This window comes from Natrix helvetica, assembly GCF_964273705.1.
Source record: "Natrix helvetica genome assembly, chromosome: 7".
Classification (NCBI taxonomy): domain Eukaryota; kingdom Metazoa; phylum Chordata; class Lepidosauria; order Squamata; family Natricidae; genus Natrix; species Natrix helvetica.
The window spans coordinates 8,409,124-8,436,084 of NC_138558.1; the positions used below are offsets into that span (position 1 = coordinate 8,409,124).

Consider the following 26,961-nt stretch of genomic DNA (forward strand, 5'->3'; position numbering starts at 1 on the left):
TAGCCCGCTTGGCCTAATTCCACCTTTCCCACCTCAGTTCTATTTTTAAATTTTTAAGATTGGTTTTAAGGTCTCTTTTTTAATTTTTATAAATTGTACAGGGGTTGTTTAATGTGATTTTTACTTATGTGTATGTTTGTTTGTATGTTTTAAATTTATTCCTGTACACCGCCCCGAGTCCCTCCGGGGAGAGGGGGCGGTCTAGAAATTTAATAAATTATTAATTATTATTATTATTATTATTGGTTCGCCATCCCAGGTCTGGAATGTGCTGTCAACTCTTGTTAGGCAGGTTGATTGAAAATGGTTTCTGAAAACAGGAGAGCCAGACCCAGAGGGGGGGAAAAAAGGAATTAATTTAAACCAGAAATTAATGGAGATATTCCCAGAGTCTAGCCCTCCTTGGAAAGGAAGGCAATCCCTGATCTGTACTATTGTACCTATGGACTAGCTCAGTCTGATTAGGAAGGGAGATTATATTAATCTTTCCTGTCCTGTTGACCTCAAACGACACCATCGTGCTATCAAGATCTGTCTCCTTAGGACGAGGAGGAGGAGAATGTAAATCAGCAAAATGTTGGTCTTGCTCCGGGCAATTTCCTGTAAGAACCTTTCTTCCGCTGTGCTCCCACCGTGGAGGGCTGGGGAGAGGAGAAGGAGCCAACTCGGAACCAGAGAACTTCTGGTCATGGATGGTGCTTCCTTGGAGTTGTCTTGGTGAAAGGAGAGGTAGAAGGAGACTCCGTGAGATGAAGGGACTAACAAAAGATTGAATCATTAAAGAGGAACCAGGTTCAGCTCTGTTCTTTTCCCCCTATCTTTTCTTTCCCTTTTCTTTCCCTTTCCTCCCCTTTCTCCCTTCTCCTTTCTTCCTTGCCTTCCCTTTCTTTCCTTCTGTCTCCTTTCTTCCTTTTTCCTTTTCCCTTTTCCTTTTTTCCATTTCCCTTCCCTCTCTTCTTTTTTCCTTTTCCCTTCCTTTTTTCTTTCTTTCCTTTCCTCCCCTTTCTCCTTCCTTTCCTTTCTTTCCTTCTGTTTTTCCTTTTTCCTTTTTCTTTCCTTTTCTCCCCTTCCCCTTCCTTCTCTCCTTTTTCCTTTTTTCTTCCCTTTTTTCTTCTTTCTCCCTTTTCCTTTCCTTTCTTTCCTTCTCTTTTTCTTTCTTCCTTTTTCCTTTTTCTTTCCTTTTTTTCCATTCCCCTTCCTTCTCTTCTTTCTTCTTCCTTTCCTTTCCGCTCCTTTCTCCCTTCTCCTTTCTCCCTTTCCTTTCTGTCCTTTTCTTTTTTCTTTCTTCCTTTTTCCCTTTCCTTTCCTTTTTTCCATTTCCCTCCCTCCCTCCTCTCTCTTTTCCTTCCCTCCTCTCCTCTCCCCTTCCCTTCTTTCTTCTTCCTTTCCTTTCCTCCTTTTTCCCTTCTCTTGTATTCCCTTCCCTTATTTTTTCTTTCTGTTTTTCATTACCTTCCTTTCCATTCCTTTTTTTTTCTTTCTCCCCCCCCCCCCCTTCCCTTCCCCCCTCACCCTTGTAAAGAAAGAAAGGTTGACTTTAATCTGGGAGCTATGAAATAATCCGATGCGTGAATTTAAAGACATACATTATTCGGAAGGGGGTTGAACTTGCTTCCGAAGATGGCTGTAACTCCCAAAGAGGCCTGTGGTTTTCAAACTGCATTGTATGTTGCGTCTTTGATGGTGTGAAATGTAAAGAAAGCTTCAAAAGCACCTCAGTGGCAAAAAGATCTTACCTGGAGTTATTTTTGGTGCCTCAGGCAGATATCTTTAGAATAGAATATCAGAGTTGGAAGGGACCTTGGAGGTCTTCTAGTCCAACCCCTTCCTTAGGCAGGAAACCCTACACCACTTCAGGCAAATGGTTATCCAACATCTTCTTAAAAACAGTGTTGGGGCATTCACAACTTCTGGAGGCAATTCTGTTCCACTGATTAATTGTTCTCAGCCTGCTTATCTCTTATAAGTTTGCGGCGTCCTGTGGTTTCATGACTGCATTTCACAACAATTTTGCTGAAAGCAGAATAATACAGAATAATAGACTAGCAGAGATGGAAGGGACCTTGAAGATCTTCTAGTCCAACCCTCTGTTCAGGCAGGAGACCCTATATCATTTCAGACATATGGTTGTCCAACATCTTCTTAAAAACTTCCAGTGTTGGGGCATTCACAACTTCTGGAGGCAACTTCTGTTCCACTGATTAATTGTTCTCACTGTCAGGAAATTTCTCCTCAGTTCTAAGTTGCTTCTCTCCTTGATTAGTTTCCACCCATTGCTTCTTGTTCTACCCTCAGGTGCCTTGGAGAATAGTTTGACTCCCTCTTCTTTGTGGCAACCCCTGAGATATTGGAAGACTGCTATCATGTCTCCCCTAGTTCTTCTTTTCATTAAACTAGACATACCCAGTTCCTGAAGCCATTCTTCATATGTTTTAGTCTCCAGTCCCCTAATCCTCTTTGCTGCTCTTCTCTGCACTCTTTCTAGAGTCTCCACCTCTTTTCTACATCATGGCGACCAGAACTGGATGCCGTATTCCAAGTGTGGCCTTACTAAGGCATTATAAAGTTGCATTAAAACTGCACGTGATCTTGATTCTATCCCTCTATTGATGCAGCCTAGAACTGTTTAGGAATTTTACATAGTTGCTGGGCCTTTCTTTTTCTTCTTCTTTTTTGGCTAAGGGAGAGTTTTAAAGTCGAAAGGGAAGTAACCAATGGCGTTCCTGGTTTGCAGGCCTCCCATCCCATGCAGGATATTCTGGTTTGGCTGCTGTTTTCTTTCTCTGATTCTCCTGCATTTTTCTTTCCCGTGTGTTAACCTGTTGGCAGGTGCGACCAGAACAACCAGTCTCCGTGATTAGAGCTCTTTTCTGTCACGAGGTGTTCAGAAATTATATTTATCTTTCGTCTTCCCTTGCTTTTACTTCACCAGCACTAAAGGTAAAGGTTCCCCTGGCACATGCGTGCTGGTCGTTCCTGACTCTAGGGCAGGGGTGTCCAAACTTGGGAACTTTAAGACTTGTGGACTTCAACTCCCAGAATTCCCCAGCCAGCTATGCTGGCTGGGGAATTCTGGGAGTTGAAGTCCACAAGTCTTAAAGTTCTCAAGTTTGGACACCCCTGCTCCAGGGGGTGGTGCTCATCTCCGTTTCAAAGCCGAAGAGCCAGCATGGTCCAAAGACGTCTCCGTCGTCATGTGGCCGCCATGACTAAATGCCGAAGGCGCATGGAACGCTGTTCCCTTCCCACCAAAGGTGGTCCCTATTTTTCTACTTGCATTTTTACGTGCTTTCGAACTGCTAGGTTGGCAGAAGCTGGGACAAGTCACGGGAGCTCACTCCGTTACGCAGCTCTAGGGATTCGAACCACCGAACTGCTTACCTTTCTGATCGACAAGCTCAGTGTCTCAGCCACTGAGCCACGTCACAAGTACTAAAAGAGCTCAAAAGCAGGTTTTTCAAACACCCATATCAAAACAGATTCCCCAAAGCAGGAAAGTAAATAGGGGTAGTCCTCGACTTACGACCACAATTCAGTCGAATCCAAATTTCTGTCGCTAAGCAAGCCTTGTTAAGCGAGTTTTTACCACTTTTCTTTTTCTTTGCTCGCCTTGAGTGCATTTAAGTCTGTCATAGGTAACCTATCAGATACCGTTGTTGTTTTTTTGCAGGCGCAGGGTAATTTGCAATTATAGTTGATATTAGAAAAGACAAAAAAATAACTACAGCAGTAAGAGTTTGGGTTTTACTTGTGGCCGTTTCTTGATTATTTTACTTCAGGTTCACCCTGGGCAATAGGCGTTTTAGAATATTCAAGCAGAACAAATATCTAATATAGTGGTAGTCTATATTACTTTGTAAGTTTTCTGTCAGAGAGACGTTTGCTCCCTTTTGTAGCCTGAGGGATAGAGTTTCATTTTAATAACGATTGAAATAAACTTCCTTTTGGTTTTGTTTTTCCTTAGAAATAATATGCTCCCTTTTTCTCTCTCTTTCTCTCTCCCTCTGTCTTCTCTCTCCTTCTTTCTCTCCCTTTCTCTCCTCTCTCTCTCCCTCTCTCTTCCTCTCTCTCGTTCCCCCGTCTCTGCCTCAGTCTTCCTCCTTTCTACTTCTCTCCCTCCCTCTGTCTTCTCTCTCCCCCTTTCTCTCTCTTCCTCTGTCCTTCTCTTTCTCCCCCTCTCTTCCTCTCTCTCTCCCGTGTCTACCTCAGTCTTCCTTCTCTCTCCTTCTCTTCCTCCCTCTGTCTTCTCTCTCTTCCTTTCTCTCTCTCTTCCTCTCTGTTCCTCTCTTTCTCTCCCTCCGTTTTCTCTCTCCTCTCTCTCCCCGTCTTCTCTCTCTTCCTCTCTTTCCCCCTCTTTGCCTCAGTCTTCATTCTCTCTCCCTCCCTCTGTCTTCTCTTTCCCCCCTCTCTCTTCCTCTCTCTCTTTCTCCCTCGGTCTTCTCTCCCCCCCTCTCTCCCTCTCTCCTTCTTAGTCTTCCTCCTCTCTCCTTCTCTCTCTCCCCCTCTCCCTTTCCTTCGATCTCTTCCTCTCTCTTTTTCCGTCTCCCTCCTCTTTCCCCCTCTTTTTCTCCCCACCCTCTCTGTCTCTCTCCCACTTCGCCTTCCTTTCTCTCTCGCTCTCTTCCTTTTTCTCTTTCGCTCTCTCCCTCTTTCTCTCCTCTCTCTGTCTCCCTCTCTCTGTCCCATTTGTATACCCTTGCTGTATTTATAACACTTTTAAATTCCTTTGATGTTTCAACTATCATTATCCAAAAGATAATTCGGAAAAGAATGCAATAAATGAAAGGTAGGAATTAGAAGTATTTGCGGATTTTTTCTTTCAGTTGTGATGGAAGGTCATAAGACAATTAAACACATGGCCAGCACTGAAAGTGTCAAATTTTCACCTGATGTCCAACAACAGTACCTTACAGTGGAAAATTGTACCAGAATCTGATGCCATTGATTAAATTTCCAAACCATTGGTGAAGCATTAGGTAGAAAAAAAAAGAAGAAATATACAATAATACAATACATTATTGTATTATATAAAGAATATAAAAAATATAAAGAAATTGAAAATATTTCTATGTTTTGCTTTGGGGGAGTAGCATTCACTGTAAACATTTTAGGCAGACTTCTTGGGTGGTGAGTCAGAAATCATCCTCAAAATCAGAGGGAAAATGATGATTTAAGTGATCTTGCTGCAGAATTCATAGTATTATACAAGTAGTCCTTGACTTATTATGACCACAATTGAGTCACACTATTTCTGAGTTTTGCCCCATTTTGCTGTAGTTGTTAAGCAAATCGCTGCAGTTGTTAAATGAATCACGCAGTCCTTAAGCGAAACTGGGTCCACCTTTGTCTTTGCTTGTCGGAAGTCAGCTGGGAAGATTACAAATAGCAATAGCACTTAGACTTATATACTGCTTCAGGTGTTTTAAAGCCCTGTCTAAGCGGTTTACCAAGTCAGCCTCTTGCCCCCAAACAATCTATCTTGGATGGATGGATGGGTAAAGGCTGAGTCAACCTTGAGCCGGCTGAGATTCAATCTACCAAATTGCAGGCAGCCGGCAGTCAGCAGAAGTAGCCTGCAGTACTGCATTCTAACCACTGCACCACCACGGTGATCATATGACCTTGGGACAGAGCAATTGTCATAAAAACTTGCCGGTTACAACATGACATATTTTGATCGCATGATCGTGGGGATGCTGCAACCGTCGTAAGTGTAAATACTGATCCTAAGTCACTTTTTTCAGTGCCGCCGTAACTTCAAGCTGTCACTAAACAAATGACCGTAAGCCGAGGGCTATCTGTATTAACTGGCTCCGGAACATGGAAGCAGGTGAAAAATAGGGCTATTAGATTTGAAATGCAAAATGTATAATAGCAGAATAGGGACGCGGTGGCTCAGTGGCTAAGACACTGAGCTTGTCGATCAGAAGGTTGGCAGTTTGGTGGTTCGAATCCCTAGTGCCACATAACGGAGTGAGCTCCCGTGACTTGTCCCAGCTTCTGCCAACCGAGCAGTTTGAAAGAATGTAAAAATGCAAGTAGAAAAATAGGAACAATCTTTGGTGGGAAGGTAACAGCGTTCCGTGCGCCTTAGGCATTTAGTCATGCCAGTCACATGACCATGGAGACATCTTCTGACAGCGCTGGCTCTTCAGCTTTGAAACGGAGATGAGCACCGCCCCCTAGAGTCGGGAACGACTAGCGCATATGTGCAAGGGAACCTTTTTTATAATAGCAGAGCATTCGAGCTAATTCTCTATGTTGCCATCTGTTGGTTGCTAGGATTTTTACAACTACCAATTCTCTCGCCCTAAACCAGGGGTATTAAACTCAAGGCCCTCGGGCCGGATCCGCCCAGTGGGATGGTTAGATTCGGTCCACGGGGCAGGCCTGGAAATAGCAAAGGACCGGCCTGTGGTGCCTCTGCTAGCGAAAACGGGGCACGGGGAAGGGCATGGGTGGGGGGCATGGGTGGCCCCTGCGCACCCTGTTTTTGGTCTAGATAGCCTCCTGCAGCACCCTGCGGGCCAAAGCGGGGGGGGGGGCGCCCGTGCCCCATTTTAGCCAGCAGTGTGCTGCAGGAGGCTGCCAGTCCTGTCACCCCCCCCACCCCCCGTCCCAGCCCGCGAAGGACAACTACAATGCTAATCCGGCCCTCCAAGAATTCCAGTTTGACACTCCTGCCCTAGACAGAACCTCTGCCTTCAGACGTGTTTTTTTAATAATAATAATAATAATAATAATAATAATAATAATAATAATAATAATAATAATAATAATAATAATAATAATAATAATAATAATATCATCCTGATAAATCATAAGACTTCTTTTCCAAGGAAAAGCTTGTTTGCTTCTTTCTCGTGGGGTTCATAATCCATATATTATTTTTTTTGCTTATTCCAAATCTCAAGCAAGCTGTCACATTAAAAATGCGAAGTATGCAACCAAACAGAACCAATGCAATTAAATTCAGAATTAAATTTACAGCCCATAATGTCTGCTAGGCCATGGCGTTAAGACACCATTATATCCTGCCAGCAACTGACCTGTCATTAAGAAAATCAGGACCTCCAGATCGGAGAGTTTCCTGCCTTTTTCTGCCTTGCTTCAGTTGCAAAGCTAGGAGGAAAAAAAAAGGGAGCCCAGCCTCAGCACATCCTTCTTTCCCCACCACAGTCACGTCGCAGGTTTCCGACAAATCTCTCCTGGCAGTTACTATTTCAAGGCCAACTGTATTCCCAATTTGCCTGCTAGCTTCATAAGCCCACCTCATAATACAAAGCCAGCCCCAGATAATAAAAATGAAAAGAGACAGCAGTTCTTCCTGTATTAGAACCCGTATTATTTTATTTATTTTATTTTATTATTTATATGTTGTCTTCTATGTTTAAAATTTTGTGTGTGTGTGTGTGTGTGTGTGTTGTATTTGTGCTGATAAATAAATAAAGGGAGACTAGTGAGCTCCCTCCCATATTTGGGCATACCAGGGGTTGTAACACACATACATACATACATACATACATACATACATACATACATACATACATATATCCTGGTGCCATTTTTGTGGCAAAAAATATATATACGCCAGGAAACACAGTATTTATTTTTGAGGACAAACAAGTTAAAGGATTCCCAAACTGGCAAACCTATTTTCTTTATTAGATTTTTAATCCCACCTATATTATTTCATAAGTAACTTGAGGTGGTGAACATATCTTATACTGCTTCTTCTTCCTATTTTCCTCACAATAACAACCCTGTGAAGTGGGTTGTAGCTAAGAATTGAGTGCCTGGCCCAAAATCACCCAACCAGTTTTCATGCCTAAGGTGGAACTAGAACTCAGAGCCTCCTGGTGATTGACTTAAAGCAGGGGTGTCCAAACTTGAGAACTTTAAGACTTGTGGACTTCAACTCCCAGAATTCCCCAGCCAGGGAATTCTGGGAATTGAAGTCCACAAGTCTTAAAGTTCTCAAGTTTGGACACCCCTGACTTAAAGTGACTGAGTTGGTTTTCATGCCTAAAGCGGGTTTAGAACTCGTAGTCTCCTGGTGATTGGCTCAGTAACCCAGCTTGTTTTCACACCTAAGGCAGGACTAGAACTCACTGTCTCCTAGTGATTGGCTCAAAGACATCTAGCTCTCTTTCATGCCTAAGGTGGAACTAGAACTTACCATCGTCTGGTGATTTTGCCCGAAGTCACCCAGCCAACTTTCATGCTTAAGGCAAAACTAGAACTTACCGTCTCCTGGTGATTGGGCCAAAGTTACCCAGCTGTCCTTCATGCCTAAAGCGGAACTGGAACTTACCGTTGCCTGGTTTCTAGGCCAGCATCTTAACTTGTTACGTCAAATTCTCTCTTACTATTTCAACTTACCACATTTGGCCCATGGAGCAGAAGTCATGAAATCTCTACCTAGATATCAGAGGTGGGTTCCAACCAGTTCGGACCGGTTCGGCCGAACCGGGAGTGGCTTGGTGGCCTGGATTGCTGGAACCGGCAGCAACCCAAGCCTGCCACGCCCCCGAACCGGTTCTCCTCCGGGGCCGCCCAATCTTAATTTTCAGTTCTGCGCATGTGCAGAACAATTTTCTTTGCACAAATTTATTTCCCCCCCCCCCTTTTTAACGTTTTGCGCATGCGCAGACCTATTTTGGTGCAAATGCGCGCGCATGCAGAGCGCACCTCTTTTTGCGCGCACCGGACTGGCAGTAGTGCTGGGAGCAACCCAGCTCTGCCAGAGATTTTCTGGCTGAGAGGTCCTTCAACATTGTGGTACCGACAGGTATATTTTGCCCCAGTAGCTTCTGCAAGAAGAGGTGCAAATCTGCAACTCCCAATGTGAAACTATTCCCCATATATGAAAAAAGAAAGTCGAACTCCACGGAAGGGAAAAATGTTTTTATGACCGCAGCTCAAGATCATAAAATGCCACCCAGCCTTTCAACTTCTCCAAACTCATATCCCATTATGTTTTTACGGTCCTGAGCTGGCCAAATAAAGGCGTTGGCCTCCTGTAATTTATAACGTTTAAAAATGAAGGGCTACGGAGTACAGATAGTCCTCGGCCCACGACCACAATTCCGGCCTGACATTTCTGTCGCTAAGCAAGACATTTGTTGAGCGAAGTTTGTCCCATTTTACGTCCATTCTTGCCACAGTTGTTAAGGGAACCACGTGGTTGTTGAATTTACTAACACGGTTGTTAAGTGAATCTGATTTTCCCATTGACTTCACTTGTCAGAAGGTTATAGGTCAAAAGGGTATAGGTAACGTGACCTTAAACTGTAAAAAAAAAAATCTAGAGAATTTTAAAAAGAATAAATGAATATACAGGTAGTCCTCGACTTATGACTACAATGGAGCCCAAAATTTCCGTTGCTAAGCGAGACGGTTGTTATGTTCCATTTTAACGATGTTTCTTTCCACGGTGGTTGACTGCAGTGAATGACTGCAGTTGTTAAGCTAGTAACCAGCTGGTTAAGCGAGTGGCCTTCCCCATTGATTTTGCTTGTCATAAGGTCGCAAAAGATGATCACGTGATCCCAGGACATTGCAACCGTCATAAATATGAGTCAGTTGCCACATGTGACCCAGGGGACGCAGCAATGGGCGTAAGTGTGAAAAAATAATCATAAATTACTTTAGTCAGTGCCTCTGCAACCTTGAATAGTCACTAAATGAACTGTTGTAGATATCTCAGGGGCTGCCCCAAAGAAGAGGGAGTCAAGCTATTCTCCAAGCCACTTGAAGGTAGAACAAGAAGCAATGGGTGGAAACTAATCAAGGAGAGAAGCAACTTAGAACTGAGGAGAAATTTCTTGACTGTTAGAACAATTAATCAGTGGAACAGAAATTGCCTCCAGAAGTTGTGAATGCTCCCAACACTGGAAGTCTTTAAGAAGATGTTGGATAGCCATCTGTCTGAAACGGTATAGGGTTTCCTGCCTAGGCAGGGGGCTGGACTAGAAGACCTCCAAGGTCCCTTCCAACTCTGTTATTATATTCTATTCTGTTCTATTCCCTTCTTTCTAATTCTATACTATTCTGTTCATTTCTATTCTACCCATTTCTATTTCTATGCTATTCATTTCTATTTCTAATTGTGTTCTATTCTATTCATTTCTATTTCTATTCTATTCATTATTAATTATATTCATTTCTATTTCTATTTCTAATTGTGTTCTATTCATTTCTATTTCTATTCATTTCTTTTCTATTCATTTTTAATTCTATTCATTTCTAGTTCTATTCATTTCTATTTCTAATTGTGTTCTATTCATCTCTATTTCTATTATATTCATTTCTGTTCATTTCTATTTCTATTCTATTCATTTCTATTCTATTCATTATTTATTCTAGTTCTATTCATTTCTAGTTATATTCATTTCTAGTTCTATTCATTTTTAATTCTATTCATTTGTAGTTCTATTCATTTCTAGTTCTATTCATTTCTCTTTCTATTCTATTCATTATTCTATTCATTTCTCAAATCAATCAAATCAAATTTTATTTATTAGCCGCACCCTCTCCAGAAGGACTCGGGGCGGCGTACAATAAAAACACTATAAAATATACAAATATAAACAATACATATACATATACATATGCATGGAGGAGGTAAACAGATGAATAAAATAGAATTAAAATTCAATTTAAAATCCCCTCAATTAAGATAAAAAATACACAATTAAAAAAACCCGTCAGGAGCGATATGGTAAAACTATGGTTGAGCCAGGCCAGCTACTTGGAAGAGGTGGGTCTTGAGCTTTGCGCGGAAGGAGCGGAGGTCAGAGGTAGTCCTGATATCAGGGGGGAGGTCATTCCACAGGGCTGGGCCCGTCACAGAGAAGGCTCTGCTCCTAGGCGTCGCCCCCCGACACTGTCTGGTAGACGGCACCTGGAGAAGTCCCTCTCTGTGCGAGCGAATTGGTCGCAGGGATGTATGGGGCAGGATACGATCCCGCAAGTAACTAGGTCCTGAGCCATGGAGCGCTTTGAAGATCGTTATCAGAACCTTGAAACGCACCCGATAGACCACAGGAAGCCAGTGCAGCTCGCGCAGGAGAGGTGTCACATGGGAGTACCTCGTACTCCCCATAATCATCCGCGCGGCCGCATTCTGGACCAACTGAAGTCTCCGAGTGCATTTCAAGGGAAGCCCCATGTAGAGAGCATTGCAGTAGTCGAGGCGAGACGTCACCAGTGCATGAGTGACTGTGCGTAAGGCATCCCGGTCTAATAGGGGGCGCAATTGGCGTACCAGGCGAACCTGGTGGAGCGCCCTCCTTGCCACGGCTGTCACATGGTCATCCATGGACAGCCGGGTATCCAGGAGGACGCCCAAATTGCGCGCCTGCTCCACAGGGGCCAGTTGTACGCCCCCAATGGCCAGAGATGGGAGTAACTGGTTGAACCGGGGGGGGGCGGAACCCACAGCCACTCCGTCTTGGAGGGGTTGAGCTTGAGTTGGTTGTCATCCATCCAGACCCGTACGGCTTCCAGGCACCGGGACATCACTTCGATGGCCTCGTTGGGGTGGTTCGGGGTGGAAATGTACAGCTGAGTATCATCAGCGTACAGATGATATCCCACCCCAAAACCACGAATGATCTCACCCAACGGCTTCATATATGTGTTGAACAGGAGCGGCGAGAGGACCGACCCCTGTGGCACCCCACAAGTGAGGGGGCTTAGGGTCGATCTCTGCTCCCCTGCCAACACACGTTGCGTCCGGCCGGAAAGGTAGGAGCCGAACCACCGCAAAACGGTGCCCCGAACCCCCAACCCCTCCAGTCGGTGCAACAGGATACCATGGTCGATGGTATCAAAAGCCGCTGAGAGGTCTAATAGGACCAGGATAGAGGAACAACCCCTATCTCTGGCCCTCCAGAGATCATCCACCAACGCGACCAAGGCCGTCTCCGTGCTGTGTCCGGGGCGGAAGCCGGACTGGCGCGGATCTAGATAATCATTTTCCTCCAGATGTCGTGGAAACTGATAAGCTACCACACTCTCTACAACCTTCTCCAAAAAGGGAAGGTTGGAGACAGGACGATAATTGGCCAGCTCCGTAGGGTCCAGGGAAGGCTTCTTGAGTAAGGGTCTCACCACTGCCTCTTTCAAGGTGGCCGGGAGAGACCCCGCACCCAACGAAGCGTTCACTAGGCCCAGGAGCCAGTCACGTGTAACCTCCCAGGATGCCAGTACAAGCCAGGAGGGGCACAGGTCCAATAAACATGTGGTAGGTCGCAGCCGTCCATGCATTCTGTCCAAATCCTCGATGTCAACCAAGTCAAACTCCTCCCAGACTGGTCTCTCAAGACTCGCCGTGGACGTCTCCACTAGACCACTGAAAGGGACCCAATCCTTCCGGATTTGAGCGATTTTATCCTGCAGATATTTCCCAAATTCCTCTGCTCTACCCTGTAAAGAGGCCTCCCGCGGCCTCTGGAACAGGAGGGAGCGGGACACCCGAAACAGGGCGGCAGGGCGGTTCTCTGCGGATGCAATGAGAGCGGCACAATATTGACGTTTGGCCGCTCTCAATGCCACAAGCTTTCTAGTTCTATTCATTTCTAGTTCTAATTGTGTTCTATTCATTTCTATTCTATTCATTATTTATTCTATTCTATTCATTTCTAGTTCTATTCTATTCATTATTTATTCTATTCTATTCATTTCTAGCTCTAGTTCTAATTCTGCTCCATTCTATTCATTTCTATTCCATTCCATTCTATTCTATGTCCTTTCTACTAATCAAATGTGGAGAAAATCCTCTTCTAAAACCTGGAGCCATTTCTATTTTTGCAACCCCGTTTGTTCATTCCCCCCCCCCCCCGCCCAACTTCCTCCTCTGGCAAGGATGATCAGACGCAGAGCCAAACAAGAGCTCTTGCGTCTTTAATCCATGTAAAGATGAGAGAATACGGATAGCTACCATTTGTCTTGCCAGCATGACAGAAGCTACAGCTAAACAGCACCGAGATTATGAAGCATTACTTATTGGTTCATCATTTTCTGCATTTATCGTAGCAGGTATGGGCAGCCCTATTTAAACCCGGCCTGAGGTCAGGAGGGTATGCAATCAAGTATTAATCTATTCTGTCAAGTCCCTCCGTCCATCCCCCCGCCCCAAATCTACATAAGCAATGTCACCGGTTATAAATAACTTTTCTCCACTAGTCATTTTTGCATGCATCTTTATTCAGTATATAGTCATGACTCCCTGCAATTTTCCACATTTCTGTTGTACTTATTCATCTCTTCCAAATGCAGTGTGTCTCTTTTTGATGCCAGGATATATATTTTTTAGACGGGCGCTTGCGGAATTCTTGCATTATTCACCCAGCTGCCTCGCAGTAGATTTGGCTGATCCCATCACTCTGGGAAATCCGATGGTTTCTTTGGCGTCTTGTAATGTGCAAATCAGAAATCAGGTAGTCCTTAAAAAACGTGGAACCACAGTTGAGCCACACATTTCCAAGACAGTGAAGTGAATTTTGGCCCATTTTAACGACCTTTCTCGTCACCCTTGTTAAGTGAACTCTTGCGGTTTTTAAGTTAGTAACATGGCTGTTAAGGGAATCTGGCTTCCCCATCGAAGTTTGCTGGTCAGAAGGTTGCAAAAGGTGAGAATAGAATAGAATAGAATAGAATAGAATAGAATAGAATAGAATAACAGAACAATTAATCAGTGGAATGATTTGCCTCCTGAAATTGTGGGTGCTCTAACAGGGGAAGTTTATAAGAAGAGATTGAACAACCATTTGTCCGAAATGGTATAGGACAGTGATGGCGAACCTTTTTTGGCTCGCGTGCCACAAGTGGGGGGAGCGCAGGGGAGTTGAGTGCGGGCGTGCCGCACCCATAATGCAACGTGTGACACACACACCCCAGTGCGCATGCGTGCAAAACGCGCGACCCCCCCCCATTTTTACATGTTTTTTTTGCCCTCCCCATGCTCCAGGGGCTTTATAGGAGCCTGGGGAGGGCGAAAAGAGCCTCCCCCAACCCCCCGGAGGCCCTCCGGAGGCTTCAGGGACTGTCCAGAGGCTTCCCTGAAGCCTTCGGAGTGCTTAAAACCACCCTCTGGACTTCCGGTTTGCTCGGAGGGTGGTTTTAAGCGTTCCGAAGGCTTCAGGGACGGTCCCTGAAGCCTCCGGGGGGGCGGGGGAGGCTATTTTCGCCCTCCCCAGGCTCCTATAAAGCCTCTGGAGCCTGGGGAAGGCGAAAAATAGCTTTTAAAAAGGTGAACTCAGCTGGCCAACGCGCGCATGCACGCTGGCCAGCTGACAGGGCAGCGCTTCGCGTGCCCTGACAAATGGCTCCGCGTGCCACTTGTGGCACGCGTGCCACTTGTGGCACGCGTGCCATAGGTTCGCCATCACGGGTATAGGATCTCCTGCTTGAGCAGGGTTGGACTAGAAGACCTCCGAGGTCCCTTCCAACTCTGTTAGTCTATTATTGGTAGCCCTTGCATGATATGGGCCTATCCATGAATTAACATACATTCTGCAGAAAGCATCTATTTTCTACATTTTTTTCATGGATTTGCTTCTGATTGAAATGATTTAATTTACCCGGTATGGAGACAGAAATGAGTTTACGTAAAGATTCACTGCCACGCCTCTCTTGGTCTGTATTCTGAGTCCCCTATGAAATATGCGATTTATAGCAGCCCAAATCAATCACAGGTAGCAGCCAGGCTGACTTTGGAGTTTGAAAAGGTCTCATTGCTCTTAACGCTGATAAATTGCAGTCGAAACGAACAGCACACAGTATTGTGTTTGCTTAGTATTCAGATCGCCACAATTAGAATATCCAGCCCCAGCTAAATAAATAATTGTTTTTCCAGCCTGGTGATTTCTTCATGCCTGATTCGTAGAAGAATAGAATACATACATACAGAGAGAGAGGGGGGGGGAGGGAGAGGGAGAGAGAGAGCTGTGTGTGTGTGTGTGTGTGTGTTTGTGTGTGTTCCAGCCTAACTCTGGAACGCCTCCAGCAATTTCAAGCAAACTTAGTACACAGATGACTTACTCTCTGGAAACAAATACTGTGGGGGGTAAGACTCCCCTAGCACCCCTCGGGAGGGGGTGTTCTGTTAAGATACAGCCTGTTGTGCCTTAAAATGGTTTCTACTGTGTAGCGCAGTGGAGTTGCCATGGTAACGGCTTCACAGTACTCCATAGGGGGGCTCCCTCTGATAAGGGGGAAAATCCAACATTACAAATTACATTTGGTCCAGACATTTTCCCTCTATGAATAAATACCTGGGCAATGCCAGGTTATCAGCTAGTGTAATAAAAAAAATAGAGAGCAGGGATTGTGGTATGTTGAAATTCTGGGCAGTGTCACATTTTTGGCCCAGGGTAAATGCTGAATAAGACTGGTGCTATCCATACCAAGGTACCTGAGCAAATAGCCAATTCTAACAAAGTTCGCCGTTCTGTCTCTTTGCAGGCAAAGTGATCCAGTGAGCTACAGATCACACTCCTGGCAGCCAGCCAAGTTCCCGGAGACCCCAGCCGATCTCAGTATGATGCAAATATCTCAGGGGACGATAAGCAGTCCTTGGCATCAAGCCTACCATCCGAGGTAACTCTGGCCATGTCTTGACCACAGATCAGCCCTTGAGAAGTGGGGGGATGTGGTGGGATGTATGTAGAGATGGAAGGGAGGGAAGGAGGCAGAGAGGAAGGAAGGAGAAAGAGGAGGGAAGGAAGGAAGGAGAAAGGAGGGGAGGGAGGAGAAAGGAGGGAAAAAAGAAAGGAGAGGGGAAGAAGGAAAGAAGGAAGAAGAAAGGATGGGAGGAAGGAGAAAGGAGGGAAGGAAGGAGAAAGGAGGGAAGAGAGGAGAAAGGGGGGAAGAGGAAGGGGGAGGAAGGAGAAAGGGAAGGAAGGAGAAAGAAGAGGGAAGAAAAGAAGGAGAGAGGTGAAGAAGGAAAGAAGGAAGGAGAAAGGAGGGAAGGAAGGAAGGAGAAAGGAGGGAAGGAAGGAAGGAGAAAGGAGGGAAAGAAGGAAGGAAAAAGGAGGGGAGGGAGGAGAAAGGAGGGGGCAGAGGAAGGGGGGAGGAAGGAGAAAGGGAAGGAAGGAGAAAGAGGAGGGAAGAAAGGAAGGAGAGAGGGGAAGAAGGAAAGAAGGAAAAAGAAAGGGAAGGGAGGAGAAAGGAGGGGAGGGAGGAAAAAGAGGAGGGGGAAGGAGGAAGGGGAGGAAGGAGAAAGAGGAGGGAAGAAAGGAAGGAGAGAGGGGAAGAAGGAAAGAAGGAAAAAGAAAGGGAAGGGAGGAGGAAGGATGGGAGGAAGGAGAAAGGAGGGAAGGAAGGAAGGAGAAAGGATGGGAAGGAGGAAGAGGAAGGGGGGAGGAAGGAGAAAGGAGGGAAGAAAGGAAGGAGAGAGGGGAAGAAGGAAAGAAGGAAGAAGAAAGGATGGAAGGAAGGAGAAAGAAGAGGGAAGGAAGGAATGGAAAAAGGAGGGGAGGGAGGAGAAAGAGGAGGGAGAAGGAGGAAGGGGGAGGAAGGAGAAAGAGGAGGGAAGAAAGGAAGGAGAGAGGGGAAGAAGGAAAGAAGAAAGGAAGGAAGGAAGGAGAAAGGGAAGGAAGGAGGAAGGAAGTCTAGTTGGAGTTTCCCAAAGGCCATGACCATCAGCACCTTAAAAGGGAGGGGGGGGGGGAATTGAAGCGGGGAAGACTTAAAAAAGGACAGATTTTTCCCTCCCTCCCCCCTTGTCCTGATCTTCCTTCCTCTAATGATGTCTGAATATTTCGGCAATGTTTAGGATGCCTGTGATGAATTTCATGGGTGGAGTTGACTCCCAGGCGTTTCCCCGCAAAGCCGCCTCTGGAGATCTCCTCCATCTATTTCCCCCCTCCCTTTGGAGTGATAAATAAGAGACATGTGTTGCAATGTCAAAATGGTTCATTCTAGGAAACCGGGATGACTGCACACTAAGAACAGCACGAGGCCCAAATATGGCTTTTCGTCCACCCTCTATAAACTAAACATATCCCTCCGTCCCTTTATAAATCCATTCCACTCTCTCTCTCGCTCGCGTAGTCACGCTAACCAAGTGTTCCCTTCTGTGTTTCTGTGCGTGTCTCTCTCTCTCTTCCTCGCTCGCTCCAGTTCCTCCACCAACGACCTCTCCAACTTCGACCATGGCTTTTTAAGAAGAAGTCCCGACCAGTACAGTTCCAGGGGGAGCATGGAGAGTCTAGATCACCTACCGGCGGGATACGCCCACCCTTCCTGCCATCTTTCGCCAGCCAAGTCCACCAGTAGCATCGACCAACTCGCTCACCTTCACAGCAAGAGGGATTCTGCTTACAGCTCTTTCTCCACCAGTTCCAGCACCCCCGAGTATCAGCTGCCTCCCTTCTGCAAGGAGAGGTCCTATTCAATGGAGAACGTGCATTCCCGGGCCAGGCCGCAAGAAGGCGGCATGCGTCAGGCAGACATCCGGTACATTAAGACGGTCTACAATGCCCAGAGAGGCGTTTCAGAGGAATTTGAGGTGAAGTCCTCTGCTCTCGTAGCCAGCGGGGAGGCCCACCCTAAAGCTTACAGCGCCAGCAGGCCACACGGCCATCACAAAGTCCCGCAGGGGCGGAATTCGTTGGACAACGAGAGCCAGTACGCAAAGGGGCCTCCCATGCCCCCCACCCGAAGTGATAGCTATGCAGCAACCAGGCACCACGACAGGCCCGGCTCTTGGTCTAGTCACGAACAAAGAAAGGCTTTGAGGACCCATTCCAAAAACGCTTGGCTTCTCCTAGGCCAGGGCACGCCGCCTCCGGGGCAGCTCTCGAAACCGGCATTCCTAGAAGGACAGCTCCACACCGTGATGGAGAGGAGTCCAGAGGGCAGCCCCACCATGAAGCCCAAACAAGGTTACCCCCAAGCTACACAACCAGGACAGCCCCTGCTACCTACTGGGGTTTACCCCGTCCCTTCTCCCGAACCACATTTTGCTCAGGTTCCTCACCCTTCTGTGAACAACAGCGGGCTGGTGTACCCGGCACTTGCCAAAGAGAGCGGTCACGCTCCTCCTCCGGCTTCTTTTCCCGCTTCCTACGAAAAGGCCGTTTCCTGCAAGCCGCTTCCCGTCGTGGATGAGAACGGCAACCAGAGCATCCCGAGCAAGGCAACCGTCTTCTACCATCCGGAATGTGGACCCTCCGGAGCAGGGAAAAAAAAGATGGACAATGAGACTTCGAAAGTCGTCTTATACAGGACCCATCCTCAAGCCTACCCAACCTCTCCGAGACAGGAGGAGGACGCAGAGCCCACCTATACCGCGCAACCCAACATCCAAGAGAGTGCGAACGATGCCCAATATTTGAACCATGCTTTTCAGCCGTGGTCATTTCACCTACGAGATGCGGTGGCTGAGAGCAAAGCCTTCTGCCCATCAAAGGCGTACAGTTCAGAGGAACAGCCAGAGGACTGGAATGCCAACCTGCCGATAAATGATTGCGATCCTGCTGCACAAAATCAGTGGAACCCCAACAAGGCGAAACAGTACCTTTTCTCTTCCTTGCAAAATATCCCAGAGAGCACTCAGCTTCCAAACCCCATGGATTTGAAGGAGGCGCAATCGGGTAGGAATTGTGCAGGTGCCAAGTGGCACTTGGTTAACTATGCCAACCAGGAAGAAAAGGATATTAAAGAGCAGGCCCCAGAATATTGGCAGGAGAGAGAATGGCGTGCCACAGAAGATCACCGAGATGCCACTATGAGTGCCGATTATAGCCACGGCGCGGAACCAAATTATGAGGAATCTTCCTCTCCATTGCTCCCAAAGACCTCCGATTTCAGAGCTGACCAGTTCCGATCTTGCAGCAACAACAGCTTTCAGCCCCCCTGGTCTGGGAAAAAGGAGTCTAGGAAGACCCGATGTTCTGTGCTGGAGAAGGTCAGCAAGATAGAGCGACGGGAACAAGGCCATCCGCGCCCACAGAGCGCAAATAGCTTGAGCCAAAATTCAAAGAAGTCCGGCGTTGAAGATAGCCGACGTAGACATAACTCTCAAGAATACGGTCAATTGCTGGATGAACACGGCAGGCCGGCCAGCACAAATAACTCAGACCTGTACCCAAATGTGCTCTACCTAAACGAAAGAAGTACTGGCAAACCAGAAAAGGCCAACCGGTATTCTGCCGAGCAGCAGAGGGCAATCGCGGCGGCTTTGGTAGCACTGCCAGATCAGCAGAGCACCTACCGCCACGGGGGCTCCAGCAAGGAGTCGCACAAAAAGTCTGGGCAGCTACAAAGGAGCCGAAGTACGTTCCAGTTGTTGGATGAACCCGAGAGAGAAGTCTTACAGAAAGTCAGTGCCAAGGAACCGCACGGCTCGCAGCGGGAAATTAACCCCGTTAACAGGACTTACAGGAACAGCATTAAGGATGCCCAGTCGAAGGTTTTGAGGGCCACCTCGTTCAGACGTAAGGACCTCAACATTAGCCCTGCTTTTGGGAAGGAGGTTCAGAGAAGTACGCCAAGACCCGCTTCAGCCCACACCGGGATGAGGAGCACAACAGCATCTCCACATACCCCAAAGGAGAGGCACAGCATCACACCGACGGAGATCAAGATGGATCCTATCAATAAGGATGGCCTCCCAGGACCTCTGCACGTGCACCGTATCGGGGGACGGAAACGGCTAACTTCGGAGCAGAAAAAGAGGTCTTACTCCGAACCAGAGAAGATGAATGAAATCGGTGTGTCGGATAACGACCTCTCGCCAACCTCGCTTCAGAAGAAGATGCTCCAGTTTGTCTTCCAAGAGAGCACCGTGGCTGACCGACGCAAGATCTTCGAGAAGGAGAACAAAGCTTCTTCCACCATCAATCTTTCAAGGCCGGAGCTGAAGCAGCTGCAGCAAAATGCCCTGGCGGATTATATTAAGCGCAAAATTGGGAAGCGCCCTTCGTCGGCTTCCCAAGAAAGGGAAGGATCGCAGACCCCGTGCCGGCAAACCAACGGCCAAGAGAGCCAGTCTTTGTCCCCAGCTTCCAGCATGAATTCTCTCCAAGACCAGAGCCTCTTTCACACCAGGGAGACTCTAGAATGGGCCTCTAGAATGGGGCACGTTTATTCTCCTCTGCCCGGGCTTCACGGCTGCTTTAATCCCACTCAATTCGAGAGCAAGATGGCAGGCCACCCGAATCACGGCGGTAGCAGCAAAAGCGCCACACCCGGTTGGCTGAAAGCAGATGGCCGCCCAGATCACAGAGTGAATCCGGAGTTGACGAAAAGCACGCAGACCGATCTCGACCTTTGCACCCCGCCGCACCCCATCAACCAGATCCTGGAGAAAAAGACGCGGCTCACCAAGAAGCCTGGGAAATCGGCTTCCGCAGAAGATCTGCTAGATCGGACAGAAAACCAGCCTATGACCATGCACGTCCGATCCAGGTCATCTCCCTCGGCCGATAAAATGTGCCAGGTACGTACAGGTATCTAAGAGATTTCACAAGCTGCTCGGGGTTTGTTAATCTTGTGTCTTCTTATTTGCAAAGGCACCGGTGGTTGTTTTTCTGAGACTCCACTAAATCTTGAGACAATTTAAGAACATTTTTCCCTCTATCGACTCAACTAGCACCCAATTTTCTGCAGCCACAATTCCGTAAATTTGGGTGGCAAGGTATTTCGGGGGACCGAGAGGCTTGATCATGGATATATAGATAGGGATCTACTATATGGGTATACTATAAAGATAGGAATATACTGTATTTTCAGAGTGTAAGATGCACCCTTTTCCCTCAAGAAACAGGCTGAAAATCTGGGTGCGTCTTATACACCGAATACAGCATTTTTTTGCCTCTGAAAGCCCCGCCCCTTCACCAAAATGGCGGTGCATAGCTTGTAGGAGGCTTTCAGAGAACTCCTGGGGGCTAGGGAGGGCAGAAATGAGCAAAAAACAGGCCATTTTTGCTGTTCCCCCCCCCAGCCCCCAGGAGCTTCCCCCCCCAGCCCCCATAAGCTTCCTAATGCCCTTTTTTGACAAAAAATGGGCCCGTTTTCGTGAAAAAAGGGCCGTTTTTTGCTCATTTTTGCCCCCCTCCCCCGGAACACTCTACAAGCTTCCTAAGGGCTATTCGTGCGTTTTTTTTGTTTTTTTTTTGAAAAAAAAAATGGGCCCATTTTCACGAAAAATGAGCCGCTTTTGGGAGGTTTGCAGGTGTAAAAACTTTTTTTTTTATTTGCCTCTTCAAAACCTTGGTGCGCCTTACACGCCGAAAAATACGGTACTATATAGGTATATTATAAAGATAGGGACACCTATGTACTATATGGGCATACTATAAAGATAGGGACGTGGTGGCTCAGAGGCTAAGACGCTGAGCTTGCCGATCAGAAAGGCCGGCAGTTCGTCGGTTCGAATCTTCTTCCAACCTAGCCGTTCGAAAGCATGTGAAAAATGCAAGTAGAAAAATAAGGACCACCTTTGGTGGGAAGGGAACAGCGTTCCGTGCGCCTTCGGCGTTTAGTCATGCCGGCCACATGACCACGGAGACGTCTTCCGACAACGCTGGCTCTTTGGCTTTGAAACGGAGATGAGCACCGCCCCCTAGAGTCAGGAACGACTACCACGTATGTGCGAGGGAAACCTTTATCTTTTATACTATCAAGATAGACTTGCAAACCACAATCGAGCCCAAATTTCTGTTGCTAAGCGAGGCAGTCGTTAAGTGAGTTTGTGTTAATGGCATGGCTACTGATGGGGTTGACAAAATGGTCAGGCATTCAGGAAAAGAGAAATGTGCAAATATAGATACGCAAATAGGAATTTTTAAAAAGAGTTCAGTCAGGTAGTCCATGGCTTAAAACAGCTCATTTAGTGACCGTTCAAAGATAACAACGGCGCTGCAAAAAGTGACATGACCATTTTTTTCACCCTCAGGAGCATTGCAGCTCAAAATTCAGACCCTTGGCAACTGGTGACGGTTGTTAGTATCTCAGGGTCATGTGATTCTGTTTTGCAACCTTCCGACAAACAAGCAATAGGGAAGCCAGGTTCACTTAAATAATCACGTTGCTAACTTAACAACTGCAGTGATTCACTCAACAACATTGGCAAGAAAGGCCATAAAACAGGGCAAAACTCACTTAGCAACTATCTTGCTAAGCAAAAAAAATGTTGGACTCGATTGTGGTCGTAAGCCAAGGACTACCTGTATAGCCACCAAAAGTCGGACACAACTAAATAGCAATAAAATAGAATAGAAAAGAAAAGAATAACAGAATTGGAAGGGACCTTGGAGGTCTTCTAGTCCAACCCCCTGCCTAGGCAGGAAACCCTAAACCGTTCCAGACAAATGGCTATCCAACATCTTCTTAAAGACTTCCAGTGTTGGAACATTCACAACTTCTGTAGGCAACTTCTGTTCCGCTGATTCATTGTTCTGACTGTCAGGAAATTTATCTTTAGTTCTAGGTTGCTTCTCTCCTTAATTAGTTTCCACCCATTGCTTCTTGTTCTGCCCCCAGGTGCTTTGGAGAATAGTTTGACTCCCTCTTCTTTGTGGCAACCCCTGAGATCTTGGAACAATGCTATCATGTCTCCCTTGGTCCTTCTTTTCATTAAATTAGACATGCCCAGTTCCTGCAACCATTCTTCATATGTTTTGGCCTCCGGTCCCCTAATACTCTTCCTTGCTCTTCTCTGCACTCTTTCCAGAGTCTCCACCTCTTTTTTACATTGACCAAAATTGATGCTCCCTTGGGTTTCTTAATGGTCCTTCCCCCCCCCCTCTGGAATCCAGCCTTATTTTGTGTTTTTTAAAAGAATAGAAAGAAGAGAAGGCCAAGCAGGGATACGGATAAAAACAAAGCTTATCTCAATTTTGATAATTTCTGGAAGACTTTATTTGAGTTGCGGTTTATTTCCCACTGGCCTAGCTTAAACTGCCTTTCTCTCTCTCTCTCTCTCTCTCTCTCTCTCTCTCTCTCTCTCTCTCTCTCCCTCCCTCCCTCCCTCCCTCCCTCCCTCCCTCTCCCTCCCTCCCTCCCTCCCTCCCTCTCTCTCTCTCTCTCTCTCTCTCTCTCTCTCTATATATATATATATATATATATATATATATATATATATATATATATACATGCTAGTAATATATATATCTATACTATATATCTATATATATCTATACTTTATATCTATCTATCTATCTATCTATCTATCTATCTATCTATCTCTATATCTATATCTATTTCTATCTATCTATCTATCTATCTATCTATCTATCTATCTATATATATATATATATATATACTAGTCTCCCTTTATTTATTTATCAGTACAAATACAACATATCTATCTATCTATCATCTATCTATCTATCTATCTATCTATCTATCTATCTATATATATATATATATATATATAGGCATCCAATATATACCGGTATATATTGCAGGCTCTCCTTAGGGAATGTAGTCTTCCGTGCAGCCTGGCTATAAATTATACAGCTGTGTCACCCAAGGAATTTGTTTAAAGAAGAGAGGAAATTGATAGCTGTGCAATCTCGCCAGCCGATCTGTCTTCGAGCCCAGCATTCCTTCTCCTCTTCTGCAGCTTCTCTCTTTTCAGCCTGTCTCAGCCTGCTCGCCTCATGCGTCTCCCGCGTATAAATTTGGGGGGAGCGCTGAAAGGGCCCCTCCCTCACCAGCTGCTGCCTTCCCCACAGGACGCAGTCTATATTGCCGAAGTAATCTTTGGACCCAGTAAATTATGACTGGCTGGGATCCTTGTCTCTTCAAAGTATGTGATCTTTAGCATCTGGAAAAAAGCCAGTGTGTTTTCCCAAGTTCTTTTCTTCTCCTTCTTCTTCTTCTTCTTCTTCTTCTTCTTCTTCTTCTTCTTCTTCTTCTTCTTCTTCTTCTTCCTCCTTCTTCTTCTTCTTCTTCTTCTTCTTCTTCTTCTTCTTCTTCTTCTTCTTCTTCTTCCTCTTCTTCTTCTTCTTCTTCTTCTTCTTCCTCTTCTTCTTCTTCTTCTTCTTCTTTTCCTCTGAATTTTTCATACTTGGAAACCTCAACTCTAGCCGGGGTGATCATTTAAATGCCACAGAAAGATCCTGCCATGATATCTCATTGATTGGGAACGCCCATATTCGTATTCAATTTTGGATTATATTTTGGAGTAATAGCCAAAATTGTGGAAACATTTTGGGAAAAGTGTATTTTTCAGGTTTGATGGCTAATAACGCCACTTTTTTTGGGGGGGGGGGGGAGTTTCAAGATAACCGTATTCCATTCAGAGGTGGTATTATTCAGCAGGTTCTGACCAGTTCTGGAGAACCGGTAGCAGAAATTTTGAGTAGTTTGGAGAAGCGGCAAAAACCACCTCTGGCTGGCCCCACCCCATCTATTCTCTGCCTCCCGAGTCCCAGCTGACTGGGAGGGAATGGGGATTTTGCAGTAACCTTGCCCTGGAGTGGGATGGGAATGGAAATTTTACAGTGTCCTTCCCCTGCCACGCCCACCAAGCCACACCACGCCCACCAAGCCACACCCACAGAACCGGTAGTGAAAAAAATTGAATTTCACCACTGCCTTAACCCAATTGAAAATCTATGGAGCCGACTAGTCAGAAGCGACCCAGAAATAAAACCCAAGTTCATAGAAGCAATCATTCAATCTTGGTTTCACATTATAACAGCTGCAGAACTAAAAGACTTGGTTCCCTCCATGGGAAGACGTTGTAAGGTGGTAATTCATGCTAAAGATTACCCAACTAAGTATTAACTGACATGGGGATAATTTTTGTATATCTCATTTTTTCTATGGGGATAATTTTTACTTTTTACTTTACTTTATTTTTACTTTTCATTTTACTTTTCTTCTTTATAACTGCTATTCTAATAGCAAATCTTCATAAAAGTTATTGCATTGCATTCTTGATTAAATTATCTTTCCATTGATATATGGTACTACTCCAAAAAAAGTGGTGCTATTAGCTAGTTTTAGAAAATGCACTTTTCCCAAAAGGTTTCTACAATTTTGGCCACTACTGTAGGTTATAAGGCTTTGCCTGAGATCTACTCCGCTGATTGTGAATTATTCAAGCAACCGTGATTAAAATAAACTGAGGGATAGAACACTGCAGGTAGTCCTCGACTTACGATCACCATGGTGTCCCAAATTTCTGCCCCTAAATGAGACAGTTCTCAAGTGAATCTGGCTCCATTTTATGAACTTCCTTGCCACGGTTGTTAAGTGAATTTCTGCAGTTGTTAAGTAATGCGGTTGTTAAGTGAGTCAAGCTTTCCCATTGACTTTGCGTGTCTGAAGGTCGCAAAAGGGGATTGCGTGACCCCGGGACACTGTCTGCAACTGTCATAAATACATGCCAGTGGCCAAGCCTCTGAATATTGCACACGCGACTGTGGGGATGTCATGACCATCTTAAGTATGAAAAAAAGTGTGTCGTTTTTTGTGACCGCCGTGGTAATTTCAAATAGTCACTAAATGAACAGGAGTAAGGACTACTTTTAATAATAAAGATAGCACCAAGCCAGTAGTGGGATTCAAACTTTTTACTACCGATTCTGTGGATGTGGCTTGGTGGGTGTGGCGTGGCTTGGTGGGCGTGGTGTAGCTTGGTGGGCGTGGCTTGTGGGCATGGCAGGGGAAGGATGCTGCAAAATCTCCTTTCCCTCCCCACTCCAGGGGAAGGATAATGTAAAATTTCCATTCCCTCCCCATTCCAGGGGAAGGATACTGCAAAATCCCCATTCCCTCCCCACTCCAGGGGAAGGATAGTGCAAAATCTCCATTCCCTCTCCACTCCAGGGGAAGGATACTGCAAAATCTCCTTTCCCTCCCCACTCCAGGGGAAGGATACTGCAAATCTCCATTCCCTCCCCACTCCAGGGGAAGGATACTGCAATATCTCCTTTCCCTCCCCACTCCAGGGGAAGGGTAATGTAAAATTTCCATTCCCGTCCCACTCCAGGGGAAGGATACTGCAAAATCTCCATTCCCTCCCCACTCCAGGGGAAGGATACTGCAAAATCTCCATTCCCTCTCCACTCCAGGGGAAGGATACTGCAAAATCTCCTTTCCCTCCCCACTCCAGGGGAAGGATACTGCAAATCTCCATTCCCTCCCCACTCCAGGGGAAGGATACTGCAATATCTCCATTCCCTCCCCACTCCAGGGGAAGGATACTGCAAAACCTCCATTCCCTCCCCACTCCAGGGGAAGGATACTGCAAAATCTCCATTCCCTCCCCACTCCAGGAGAAGGATACTGCAAAATCTCCTTTCCCTCCCCACTTCAGGGGAAGAGTACTGCAAAATCCCCATTCCCTCCCCACTCCAGGGGAAGGATAATGTAAAATTTCCATTCCCTCCCCATTCCAGGGAAAGGATACTGCAAAATCCCCATTCCCTCCCGATCAGCTGGGACTAAGGAATCAGAGAATAGATGGGGCAGGCCCAGTCAGAGGTGGTATTTACCGGTTCTCTAGAACTGGTCAGAACCTGCTGAATACTACCTCTGAGCCAAGCGTCTGAATTTTGAGCATGTGAGTGTGGAAGGGCTCCAACGGTCCTAAGTCGTCTTTCCCACTACCGTTGTAACTTCAAATGGTCACTAAATCAAACTGTTGTAAATCAAGGATTATCCACCCACTTTTAAATCATTAATTGGAATGCTTTGTTTTTCATAGCAGAGAGAGAGAAGGAGGAGAATACCAAATATTTCTTTATTATTAGGGATCAGCTGTCACCCTGGCTAGAAAAATCCAGATCTAACCCACACCACCATTTTATTCTGCAGTTCAGATAGCGAGCTGGAAAACTCAAAGAAGATTGAAATTAGATTAAGAAGATTATCTTGTTTCTCGTCAGGCGGCTTTCTAAGTAACTGTTTGGTTGAATCCCTTCTAATGCGTGCCTGTTTCTTGGCAGCTCTTCATAGTTGTTATCTGCATTCAACCAAGCAGCCCCACGA

General features: G+C 46.0%; 1 protein-coding gene across 6 annotated transcripts in view; it reads left to right on the plus strand.

Annotated features, from left to right (window-relative positions):
- Positions 1-26,961, plus strand: part of SHROOM3 (shroom family member 3) — a 191,286-nt gene that overhangs the window by 145,563 nt on the left and 18,762 nt on the right. For 4 of the 6 annotated variants that reach the window (XM_081960338.1, XM_081960339.1, XM_081960340.1 and 1 more), the window contains exons 3-4: positions 15,472-15,606; positions 17,131-20,452. In XM_081960338.1, coding sequence (XP_081816464.1) covers positions 15,548-15,606; positions 17,131-20,452 — 3,381 coding nt within the window. In that variant the 5' untranslated portion in view covers positions 15,472-15,547. Of the gene's footprint in view, positions 1-633; positions 730-782; positions 793-15,471; positions 15,607-17,130; positions 20,453-26,961 lie in introns of those variants that run through there. The other 2 variants (XM_081960341.1, XM_081960342.1) reach the window with 2 other exon arrangements.